Genomic DNA, 12,348 nt, shown 5'->3' on the forward strand with positions numbered 1-12,348 from the left:
GCCTACAACACACCCGCGTCGCCCTTCGCCGGCATTCAAGTGTGGGAGGTGCGAAGCGAAGCGAAGGCCTGTTGACGTAAGTTAACAGTTCGTGAATCCAATCAGATGATATGCGGCGCGACCTAGAATGGGGTACGACAGGCATACCAGCAAAAACTTTCAATAAGCTGTTTTCTAACTCGTCTATATTACAACAGCAATCCAAAGGTGTTCTAGTAGGATCCTATGAAATTTGGCTGTGCAGAGAAAAAAACTACATGGAGTAGTCATGGTCTTAAAGAGGTTACTTTAAATCTACCCTCGTGTCACAAGTCCCGGGGTGTGCCTGGAATTTTTCATCTCTGCCACACGATAAACGCGACATATGGTGAATTCATGGAATGCTGAAGTATTCGTCTTATTATTGAATTTTTATAAGAATTTTTGATGAACTTGCCAAAGAAAAATGCAATCAGTAAATTTTTCGTCTGTCTGTATGTTCGTTATAGAAACAAAAACTACTCTACGGATTTTAACGAAACTTGGTACAATTAATCTTCATACTCCTTGGCAGGTTTCATTATGCTAGGATCAATAGGAGCAGAGCAGTGAAGGGAAATATTGATAACGTTCATTTTTCAAATATGGGTGCTTGTTCCTCAGTATCTTGGCGACGGGCGCGTCGGGCGGGCTGGGCTCCATGTGGGCGGGCGTGTCTCACGGCGCGCAGGCGCGGGGACTGTTCGAGCTGCACAAAGGCGAGCGGCTCTACATGCTGCTGGGCCAGCAGGGGACCAACGCGTGCAAGAAGGTATGCTCAATCTATTCCGTAAAGTCCATTTGACCTTAGATATAGTTTACAGACCTTACCTTAATAGCAGCCTGAAGTTGGGAAATTGCCGGTGTTGATAGTCCCCCATTCCTCGGTCAGCACGTAAAGCAGTCCTGCGCCTGACCTTTCAACGGTCGTGTCGGTCTGCCATCCTATCAGACTATGAGAGTAAGGGAAAAGAAAGTGCTCCTGTGCTTGCTGTGCTATAATATCTCCTAGTTAATCTCACCATGAGATTGGCCGCCATAGCTGAAAAAAAAAGCAATTCGGTCGAGAGCATATTATTATTAAGATGACAGAGCAAGCGCGCGCAATGGGAATTCGCGCACCAATGGCATAAGAGACGAGGGAAATTATACATTGCAAGTGCCGCCTCGCCCTCCCACGATTCGGGCCATGAGGACTCTGGGGCCATGGGAGGTGGTGGGTTTGTCTAAGACCATACGCGTTTGTGTGCATAAACTGAAGGTTCGTTTTTTTTCCCGAATTTTCCTTCGTTTTACACCACCGCGCTGTCTGTCAACTGTCTGACTGTCAAACGCTTCTCTACATCTTAATACTACATCCAAAGCCAAATCTTTTTCTATAGAACAACTCTCAGAACAAAATGCGCAAATAGGTGGTACGGAGATATGATGATAGGGGTTAATAATAATCAGAAGACAGGTATCTATTTCGATCAGATACCTGTGTGACAAGTATTGCCATATTCCAGACACTGTCAGCTCAGGAGAGCCAGGAGTGCTCCCGGCGGGAGACCAACGACACGCTCCTGTTCACCAGCAAGACGCACGCGGTGCGGAACACACATGTCACCGACGGCGGCGGCGGCGGGGGAGGCGCCACCTATGTGTTTCTGGTAAGAGTTCTACACGAAGATATCTTTTTTCTTTCGAATACTTCTGTTGATTAGCAGTGTATCCAACTGACTACGAAGGATGCTTGGAAACACGAAACATTTCTTTGTGATGTAGTTACAGATGTGGTTTCATCTCTTCCCCTTTTCTTTACTTCTCTTCAAAATTTTTCGTAGCTCAAACTTCTGTCACTATTGCTCATAACACAGCATACATTTAACTGCCAGAGCCTACATCGCTGCTTTTTCCTTGCGTTTTCAATCTCAATTCTTTGTTGGCGACACATTCGAAGATAGCGATTTTTAAATTGTTTTTCTATTCACAGAAGTAACATTTTCTCTCGGAACTATTTTGAATTACAAGAACGTAAGGTGTTGGACCACTGAGTTAGCCACAAGTCTCATGTCTTTTATACCACCCTCGTTCCCTCATTCAAGTTTTATTTTACTACTTTCGACCATACCGATTCCGATATTCGGTTACAACGAAGACACTTGATGATATATCTTTCACCCTTAGGTGGACAGAGAAGGGCAGAAAATACCCTTGCTGGTCGGCGGAGGGGGCGGCGGGCTGTCGGTGGGGGTGTTCCGTGACGACGGCTCGCAGCACGCGCGCGGACGCACTAACGCCTCGGCAGAGTCCGGCTACATGTACGGACAACCTGGACGTACCTCTGGTAAGCATCATATTTTTTAGAAGCAGACATCCTCCGGTTTCACCCTCAGTATTCAGGGGAAAGGGAACTACCCCTTTCCCCTGAATCCTCACGGTTAATCAAGAGGTTTTGTTTCATTAAAGAACATTCATAAATGCTGTCTCAAAACAGCAAAATCGGTCCGCACGTTGGAAGACGAAGATTCCACAGACACTTTTGCGTCGGGGACTAAATATGAGAAATCTAAACCTTCAAATAATTTCAGGTGCTGGAGGCGGCTGGCTATCTCGCTCCGGGCCCATAACGCCGGGCTTCGAGCTGATCCGGGGCTTCTCACTAGCAGATGGAGGTCTGGGTGGCGTGGCGTGCAACGGCGGCGCGCATGGTGGCTTTGGTGGCGGCGGCGGTGGGTGCTTGCGTGGTGGCGGTGGAGGCGGCTGGGTCGGTAAGTGCACCAACATCTAAAGTAGATACCGTCTCTCAGCGGAAGGCAAGGCAATAAAGAAGCCTTTGCTAGGCTTCTATGGACCTCCACGTTGTTCCAATTTGCCTGGTGAATGGGTCAAGGCAGCGGTTTTGCAAACAATCACAATCCAGCTATCGCAAAGACAATCTCTCTATGGTTGTTAGGACATTTACTCTTTCAAGGCGCTTCGGGAACACAGAAACCATCAACCAACCTGAGGAATTATTTCTGATGGGCGACTTCATCAAGCGATTTCCTCCAGCGTTCGCCACTATTAATAATCTTCTTAATTAACCTTCTGTGGAATACAAAAAGGTTAAGATTAAGAAAAGAAAGGTTAAGAAATTTTTGTCAGATTCTACTATCATGGTGTTCCAATTCATCGCCTAGTGACTGGGCCTTGGCCTTAGGAGTGTTATTGTAAATCTTGGCAGTGTAAAAGCAAATTTTCCTCGAGTATTCAAAAACCAAAAAAAAAATTGGTTTAATAAACCTATTTTTTTTTTGGTTTTTGTATAATGAATAATGATAAGTTGGCAGTATGGCGGGGTTAACGGTAAAAATGATCTCGTTATCTTCATCATCACGATGCTGCCAGACATAATCCTTTTGTAGGAACTTCCAATCCTGAGTCGTCTGCATCCAGCGTCTCCCTGCCATTTGTTTAATAGCGTCATCCGCCGGACCGTCTAATGAGGCAAGAACGTGAGTCTTCTCCGCCCGATAATAGTCGATACAGACCTCGAGGCCTCCTCGTCCGCATAAGACGCGAGGGAGCTTTCTCCCCCGATACGACTCTTCCAACTCCTTTCGAGGTTGAGACTTTTAGCCTATGGGTATAAATGAATGTTAGACTTCGTCAAGTCCGGTAAGCAGCTGTCATATTGTCGCTGCCATGTGCAGGGGCTGTGATTAATTAGGAGAAAAGAAATCAATGCACATGGTATTTGTCGGCAGGTGGCAGCACGCACGACGGGGAGGGCCTGCACGGCGGCGGCGGCTGGTCGTACGTGGACACCACGCGCGGCGTCAACGACTTCAGCGACGTCAACATGGCGGCGCGCACCGGCCCGGGGGAGGTGCTCATCGTGCCCGCCATACACGTGAGTGTTGACGTACTGCGGCAGGTGACAGGCCTCGACGGAGAGGCGTCCTCGCCTACACATTTCAGCCCCGTCACATCGTTCATTTCCATGGCTACTTTGTTGTAAATGACATTTTAATTTTGGCATCCCATAAACATAAAGTTCAAATTCGAATAAGACATGTAATAGGTGACAAGTTCGTCAACGAGTGTAAAATAGCGGAATCGCACCCCAGGGTTGAAAATATGATGACATACGAGCAGGAAAGAAGTGAGCGGAATGCAAAATCTTCTGTAACACTTCTGTAACGCGCAGATGAGGATTAACTTTACGCATACCAGCAAACATCATGTCCAAGCGCGGAACAGGCTCAGGAATGGAGGAAGACGACTTGGCTATATGATCCGCCTTGGTGTGAAGATGAAGATATTATAAGATTTTGCGTTCAAACTACATTTGTATTTATCGTTCCAGAAATGTGGCTGCAACTACCGCTGCGTCGCCATGAACGAATACCGCAGTGAAGTGAAATGCTACTGCCCTTCGGACTGGATCACGGATGAGAATGACCCCACTAAGTGCATATGTGAGTTCGTTTTTAACCGACTTCCAAAAAGGAGGAGGTTCTACGTTCGGCTGTATGTATGTTTTTTTTTTTTTTTTATGTATGTCCAGCGATAATTCCGTCATTTGTGGACCGATTTTGAAAATTCTTTTTTTGTTTTGAAGAGTTTCATTCCAGTGTGGTCCCATTTTTTTCATGTCAGGATTTGATGATGGCATCCTGGAGAAATCGAGGGGAACTTTCGAAAACCGTAGGGACGGCTAGTGCGTTTGTTAATGTTTCCATAAGGTATTTTAAACCATTACAATTTTATGAAGGTCTGCAGTTGGTCTGATGATGGAGCCGATACACAGACGATGGAACTCGTCAACGATTTACAGCAGGTACCTTTTGTTTGGGCTTGATTTATTTGTATTGATGAGAACTTTCCACCTAGATGGTTTGTGTCTGTATTAAGGGTCTGACGATGAAGACGAAGAACAGTTAAGAGAACTCCTCAACGGTTCACAATAGCTACCTTGTGTTTGGACTTGATAAATTTGTATTGATGAGAACTTTTCACCTAGATGGGTTGTGAATGTATTAGGGGTCTGGTGATGAAGACGAAGGATAGTTAAGAGAACTCCTCGATGGTTCACAGTAGCCACCTTGTGTTTTGACTTGATAATTTTGTATTGATGAGAACTTTCCACCTGAATAGGTCGTGACTGTATTAGGGGTCTGATGACGAAGATGAAGGAGAGTTAAGGGAACTCCTCGACGGTTCACAGTAGCTACCTTGTGTTTAGACTTGATAAATTTTATATTGATGAGAACTTTCCAACCATATGGATTGTGACTGCATAGGGGGTCTGGTGATGAAGACGGAGGACAGTCACCTTTCACGTTTTTCTGAATATTCATATTACGTGCGAATAAAGGGGGAGTGAAATTTTGTAAATGATATTGGGATTGTAGGACTTAGATTTCAACTAATTGCTTATTAATTTTTGTTCACACTCAGTACGTGTGCTAACACTAAAAATTAAAAAATAAAAATTTTAATAAAAAAAATTCAACCGACTTCCAACTCAAAAATTAACCTTAACTAAAAAGCAAAAAATAACATCTTACCTATGTGCTACCTTCTGATCAGTTTGAAGGCGGTGCCAAACCAGTGTCATGTTTTAATTAAAGCCATTTCTGAAAGAACCACAGATATTTTGTAATATAAACGGCTTAAAATAAAACATCACTGGCTTGGCACCGCCTTCAAACTGATCAGAAGGTAGCACATAGGTAAGATGTTATTTTTTGCTTTTTAGTTAAGGTTAATTTTTGAGTTGGAAGTCGGTTGAATTTTTTTTATTAAAATTTTTATACTGTTACAAATCAGCCCAATTCCGTGACCTTACAAATCAGCCCAATTCTTGTGCTGCCCAGTTGAGTTTGAATCGGTGGTGGTTTAAAGTCTGAGCTTGTTAGCCTTAACGCCACTCATGTTTCGTCTGTACTATAAATCATAGATGAGCCGTGATAGCCCAGTGGATATGACCTCTGCCTCCGATTCCGAAGGGTGTAAGTTCGAATACCGTCCGGGGTATGCACCTCCAACTTTTCATTTGTGTGCATTTGAAGAGATGAAATATCACGTGTCTCTAAACGGTGAAGGAAAACATCGTGAGGAATCCTGAATACCAGAGATTTTTCTTAATATTCTGCGTGTGTGAAGTCTGCCAATCTCGAAAGACTCGAGCTCAGCAGTGAGCAGAATATGGGTTGATAATGATGATGATGATGCCCAGTCGAGTCGGAATCGATGCTAGTTTTATGCCGTAGACCTAAAGGCTAAGTAATGCTATTTTCCCTCGCAGCAACATCGGCGTCGTCGGACGACCCTTGGTACGAGAACTGGATGGTGATGTGCATCGTACTCGGAATCATCGTGGTCATTTTTATCGGCATCGTATTGTTCTTTTCGCTGCATGTCTGTAAGTATAGTTTTTAATATACCTAATGTTTAACCTTCTTACCTATTTACCCGAAGGGTCAGCCTTACTGCTAACAAGAAAATGCAGCCAATATTCTTATTCTTGGCACCATTCCACGTGGACATGATTTGTATAGCTATTAGGATAAGTAAGTTTCTTATTTTTCAGCGTAAAATAAAATGTAAAGCAAGATAGTCCTGGGTCCTGGCGCCAGCTGAAATATTCAACTCCAACCATATTCTTGACTTAAACGGCATGATGCTAAGATTTGGTAACTTATTCAATGTTTTCCAAATGATTTTCCTATTACGAAAGGCATTCCTGACTTTCAAGACGTGGAAGGCATTTGTGATAATTCATCATTGTAGTAAAATTAAAACTTACTGTAAGTAATATGGTTCTCCTTAGCTCTAAACTTTATAGTACACTCATGATAATTACGATGAAGATCTTATGAAGGTAATAATGTAGGTAATTTTACCGCAGACAACAAATACCAGAGAGAGAAAGAAGCCGACAACATGCAGAAGCAGTACCGCCAGCAAGAGCTGCAGCTTCACCGCCTGAGGCCTGGCACCGACAACTCTTTGAGCATGGCCTTCAACCCTCACTATGGCGGCGAGAGTTTCTTACCCCAGGGGGTCGATGTCAGGGGGCTGCCGAAGGTTGCCAGGGAGAGTTTGAAACTTGTCAAGTAAGTCACATTGAACCTTCTGAATTCGTAAAATCTAAAATTTTCACCAGCTACGAATACATGGTTAGCAGAGTTTTAGTTTTTTCAAGTTTTATTTCTTCTTCTTTTTATTGCTCTTAATTCCTTTAACAGAAGTCTACTAATTCTTGACCAAAAGACATGTACAACAGATGTATGCCAGATGTTAACAGGAGAACAGGTAGACTTTGAGCATATTTCAGGATTATATTCCGAAGAGGTCCTCTTCGGAATTAAAATACTAACATTCTAGTACATAAATTAAATATTGACACTTGGCGACATTTATGGGGATCCTGATCTTATTGTACTGTTGAGTTAATTTCCGGTGCTTCTAGTTCCTAGATCCTACCTTCTGAACCGCTGGTAGATTCATTAATCACTACAAACAGACTTGTTTCCAAAATGCTTGTTAACTAAACTAAAATCATTTTGAATTTTTGGGGATGATTGTCTTTTAACAATGGTACTCTTGCTGCAGGGCTTTAGGTCAAGGTGCCTTCGGTGAAGTGTACCAGGGCTTGTACCGGCACCGCGCTGGTGACAGCGTGGAGATGCCCGTCGCAGTCAAGACTCTGCCGGAGCTGTCGACGGGGCAGTCGGAGTCAGACTTCCTAATGGAAGCCGCTATCATGGCCAAGTTCAACCATCCGAACATAGTACACCTAATTGGAGTTTGCTTTGATAGACATCCCCGGTGAGTTTCATTAACGTCTATTTGTACTGTTTTGTTGGACCGTTACTGGTAGGTACAGAACATGAGTTCTGGGTTTTCTTCTTTATGTAAAATCTATGATCATGGACTTAAATTTAGTAAGCGATGGAGCGTGGGTAAGGGAGTGCACCACCACCCAGTACTCCAACTGTCAACCTCACCTGCCCGCGGTGTCTTCCGCTGATTAGCAAACGAGGCTCTGACGACCGGCAACAGAATGAGAATGAGGTAAATGTTACAGGTCGGTGTCGGGCAGCAGCGACACTTGTGCAATCAGTCTGGCACTGCGATGACCAACCCGCCTGCCCAGCGTGGTCATTATGGGCAATTCTTCCTATGAGAAGCGCCAACACACGAAGGCCTCCAGTTCTAGATCGAGTGTGGTGGCGCGCTCTGGGAAAGACCTATACCCAGCAGTGGACGAATACAGGCTGTTGATTGAGCGAGTTATGATCGGAGTATCTTTGTGTGTGATAGATTAATAGTGCAGGTATTTGCATGTCCTTATAGCTTACCTATGTCTGGTCAGTGGATAATCGACGGCTGATTATTATGTTGATAATGATGATGATGGATCTATATTCCAAATTCCTCAACCTGTATTCTCGTCATGTCTTCAGAGTTCAGACCTAAGCACCGAAAACTGAGCAGCCAAAAATTTGCTACTGACAATATCTTTTTTCCTTCACGTTATACTTCGTTTACGGATGTTATGCCCATAGGTTGTTCTGTGATTTGAACGCTAACGAAGCATTGCAGTTATTATATAAGCAGGGTGATTCTGTCCAGGTTCATAGTACTAGAGCTGCTGGCGGGCGGGGACCTGAAGAACTTCCTGCGCGAGAGTCGCCCGCGGCCGGAGCGAGCCAGCGCGCTCACCATGAAGGACCTGCTGCTGTGCGCCATCGACGTGAGCAAGGGTTGCAAGTATTTGGAGGCCAGGAGATTTGTGCACAGGTCAGTATTTCTAGGCCAGAAATTTTGACTGGTGGGAGGCTTCGGCCCTGGCTAGTTACCACCCGACAAAAACGTACCGCCAAGCGATTTAGCGTTCCGGTACGATGTCGTGTAGAAACCAAAAGGGGTGTGGATTTTCATCCTCCTCCTAAGAAGTTAGCCCGCTTCCATCTTAGATAGCATCATCACCTACCATCAGGTGAGATTGTAGTCAAGGGCTAACTTGTAAAGAATAATAATAAAAAAAAAGGGGAAAATAACGTCATGTTGCGGAAAATATGGGAATTCGTTTCTTCTATTAACATACTAAGCAGAGACTGCTAAAAAGTGATTGTGGCGCCAATTAAATCCATTTTAAAATTTCTTTCATCAGTGGAGAACTACATTATCAGCAAGTAACAAAGGCATGTATTTCATCCCCATACGCCCTCGAGAACGAAGGAACGAACAAACTACGCAAGTGAGGCAGCGGGCCGTGTAGATCCAATAGTATTCAATAAATCACACTGGTTCAGAAGTTTTTAAACCATAAATGGTGTGACTATTGCTTTATATCAGGGTTTCTCTAACTTTCGGCTCCACGAACCCCTGTTTAAATTTCTTTCTTATTATTTTCTTCTACTGTCAAAAGAAAATAAGGTTTTTATTTGAATGAAAGGTAATACATAAAGTACCAAAAGAAATATCTTTGTAATTATTAATGTGATGGGTGTGCTTGTTTCTTGTCGCAAATGGATTCAATGTTAGTAGTAATTTTGGACAATTTTAATCTTAATTTTTTCTCGATATCAGTTATCAAGCCACCAATACTCAAATCTTGTCGCGAACCCCCTGCCGTCGAATGGCGAACCCCTATGCGTTCGCGTACCCTACTTTGGGAAACCCTGCTGTAAACTAATGGCCCAACTACTTGATTCATATAAATTTCATTTTTCATGTCCTGCAGAGATATAGCAGCTCGCAACTGTTTGCTAACTTCACGCGGTCCCGGTCGTGTCGTGAAGATAGCCGACTTCGGCATGGCGCGCGACATCTACCGGTCCGACTACTACAAGAAGGGCGGTAAAGCCATGCTGCCCATCAAGTGGATGCCGCCGGAGTCGTACATAGATGGGATTTTTACTGTTAAAACTGATGTTTGGTAAGTTTTGTCTATTACTGTAACTTTTGCTACTCTACTTAACTAAGTAGCTCAATAAGGATAACTAGAATCCTACCGACTGCGCCAATTTTAGCATTTGAGTTAAAATTGGCGCAGTCGGTAGGATTTTAAAATTTATTAGGATTAAATTTTGATGTAAAATTAAATTAATTATTATAACACTGCCATGTATATGCATAAATTAATTGCTCAAATCATACAATCTCAGCTGCAGGGTTATTATGTATGCATCATTCATCATCATTTTTCATCGTATTTTCGTTTTTGCAATCATCAAACATTGTGTTTTTAACGAAATGACACAATAATCGTCATTTTTACGTAATGTAACATTAGTCTAGTAGTGGTAGTGGCAGCTAGTAACGTTATTTTAACGAAAAACTGACATAATTACGTTATTTTGTTGAAATATTCATATTAGACGATTGTTAAAACAAAACATCATTGCCACTTGATGTAAAATGGCGTAGCCAAGGTAATTTCGTAAAAATAACTATATCAGATGATCACAAAAACGAAAATAAGACGAAAATCGATGTAGTGACTCATTGTTTTACTGCGATACATAATAAGGATGGTAAGTGATGATGCAATCTAAGATGGAAGCGGGGTAACTTGTTAGGAGGAGGATGAAAATCCATACCCCTTTCGGTTTCTACACGACAACATACCGGAACCGCTTGGCGGTCTTTGTCGGTAGGGTGGTAACTAGCCACGGCCGAAGCCTCCCACCAGCCGAGATGTATGTATGGTCGTACTGTTGTAGGTCGTACGGGGTGCTGCTGTGGGAGGTGTTCTCGCTGGGCATCATGCCGTACACCGGCTGCGCCAACCGAGAGGTCATGCAGATGGTCTCCGGCGGGGGTCGGCTGGAGCGACCCCACGGTGAGCAATACACGGTGCATTACAGTAGCCAATCTTTGGCGGGAAAATCGTACCACTTGCACGTTTTATTTTTACCCGACTTCAAAAAAGGAGGAGGGTATAGATTCGACGCGTATGTTTTTTTTTGTATGGAAGAGGAATTGGTCCCATTTCATTTTCATGAAAATAGGTTTAGTAATTTTGTGTTGAAATCAAAATAACTGAAAAAACGTCTTTAAGGATTATCATTTATGTACAGCATTTTAGAGTTTTCTTGCATAAAGTTGAATGCATTATATTCAATATACTACTTGAATATGTAACATATTAAGCACAAGGTGCACAATGTATGTGATTAATTTACAGGATTCTCTCAAAAAATAGGACCGACTGACGGACGATGGAATATATTTTCGACCACTTTCACCCCAATAGGAGAAATTGTTTTTAAAGTATGTACGTAATAATTTGATAAAAATTATTACTTTACTTGCAATAATATGCACATGCGAAACCAATGAAAAAACAAATTGCTAAGACGAATTGACACCCATCTTGATAGGATTTATCCTCTAACTCGCTTGCCGATGTTGATAATATGACCTGCAAATTGCCCATGTTACCAAAATAGTGACACAATAAATATTGAAGCTACCTCCCTAGTCCGTCACCAATTCAGCTCCATGATAATGTTCATTAACTATCTACTATTAGTGCCAATGACAGGAACCAGCTCATTCAGGTACTCTCTGAGATATGAGGTCATCGCCAAACTGTTGAAAATTTCTTTAAAAAAAGAAAACTTGGGTATTTAACATAGTTACGTTTTACAAACAAAAAGTTCCTTATAAAATACTGCAAAGAAACTGTTTTTTTATTATTTGTTCCAATATACAGGGTGTCCCTCGGACGTGTACCGACTGATATGCGAGTACTGGACTGTTTTTTTTTATTATTTGTTCCAATATACAGGGTGTCCCTCGGACGTGTACCGGTTGATGTGCGAGTGCTGGAACCCGGCGCCGACGGAGCGGCCGTCCTTCGCGGCCATGTACGACCGGCTCATGAGATTCGTACAGGGAAGTGTATATCTTGCGCCGTTACTTCCATCACAGAATAAATACAACACACACAATACAAATACACAGAGTACAAGGCGCCATTAAACATCGAACCGGTTACAATAGGCTACTTGCCTCTTTTGTAAACAGTGTTTAAACTGAATTATGGAAGCTTTATTTTATTTTGTCCCGTCAATAATAACCAGTAAAAAATTTTATATAATTGAAAAATATAAATAAATATATAAAAGCGCTTGGAGGCCATTGGATCAGCTTCCACCTTCACACAGGAAATAAAACTATAAGAAATTGTAATTGTTATCAATTGTAAATTACAATACTGTATGACTTTTTCAAAAGAGCAATTGTTGAGTTTCTTGCCGGTATCTTCTCAGCAGAACCTGCCTTCCGAACCGGTGGTAGAATCTTTACAAATAGTCAACTGACGTGTCAAAAGTGCTTGTA

General features: G+C 42.7%; 1 protein-coding gene across 2 annotated transcripts in view; it reads left to right on the forward strand.

Annotated features, from left to right (window-relative positions):
* The window catches only part of LOC112046074 (tyrosine-protein kinase receptor), a 55,510-nt gene that overhangs the window by 21,276 nt on the left and 21,886 nt on the right, over positions 1-12,348 (forward strand). For both annotated transcript variants that reach the window (XR_008251641.1, XM_052886786.1), the window contains exons 11-23: positions 643-790; positions 1,527-1,670; positions 2,188-2,347; positions 2,592-2,771; positions 3,750-3,895; positions 4,352-4,463; positions 6,296-6,412; positions 6,899-7,106; positions 7,606-7,821; positions 8,629-8,796; positions 9,743-9,937; positions 10,725-10,843; positions 11,795-11,897. Coding sequence is in view for 1 of the 2 variants with exons in the window: in XM_052886786.1 (XP_052742746.1) it covers positions 643-790; positions 1,527-1,670; positions 2,188-2,347; positions 2,592-2,771; positions 3,750-3,895; positions 4,352-4,463; positions 6,296-6,412; positions 6,899-7,106; positions 7,606-7,821; positions 8,629-8,796; positions 9,743-9,937; positions 10,725-10,843; positions 11,795-11,897 (2,016 nt within the window). In the remaining variant the exon portion in view is untranslated. The remainder of the gene's footprint in view (positions 1-642; positions 791-1,526; positions 1,671-2,187; positions 2,348-2,591; positions 2,772-3,749; positions 3,896-4,351; positions 4,464-6,295; positions 6,413-6,898; positions 7,107-7,605; positions 7,822-8,628; positions 8,797-9,742; positions 9,938-10,724; positions 10,844-11,794; positions 11,898-12,348) is intronic.

This window comes from Bicyclus anynana, chromosome 18 (genome assembly GCF_947172395.1).
Source record: "Bicyclus anynana chromosome 18, ilBicAnyn1.1, whole genome shotgun sequence".
NCBI lineage: Eukaryota > Metazoa > Arthropoda > Insecta > Lepidoptera > Nymphalidae > Bicyclus > Bicyclus anynana.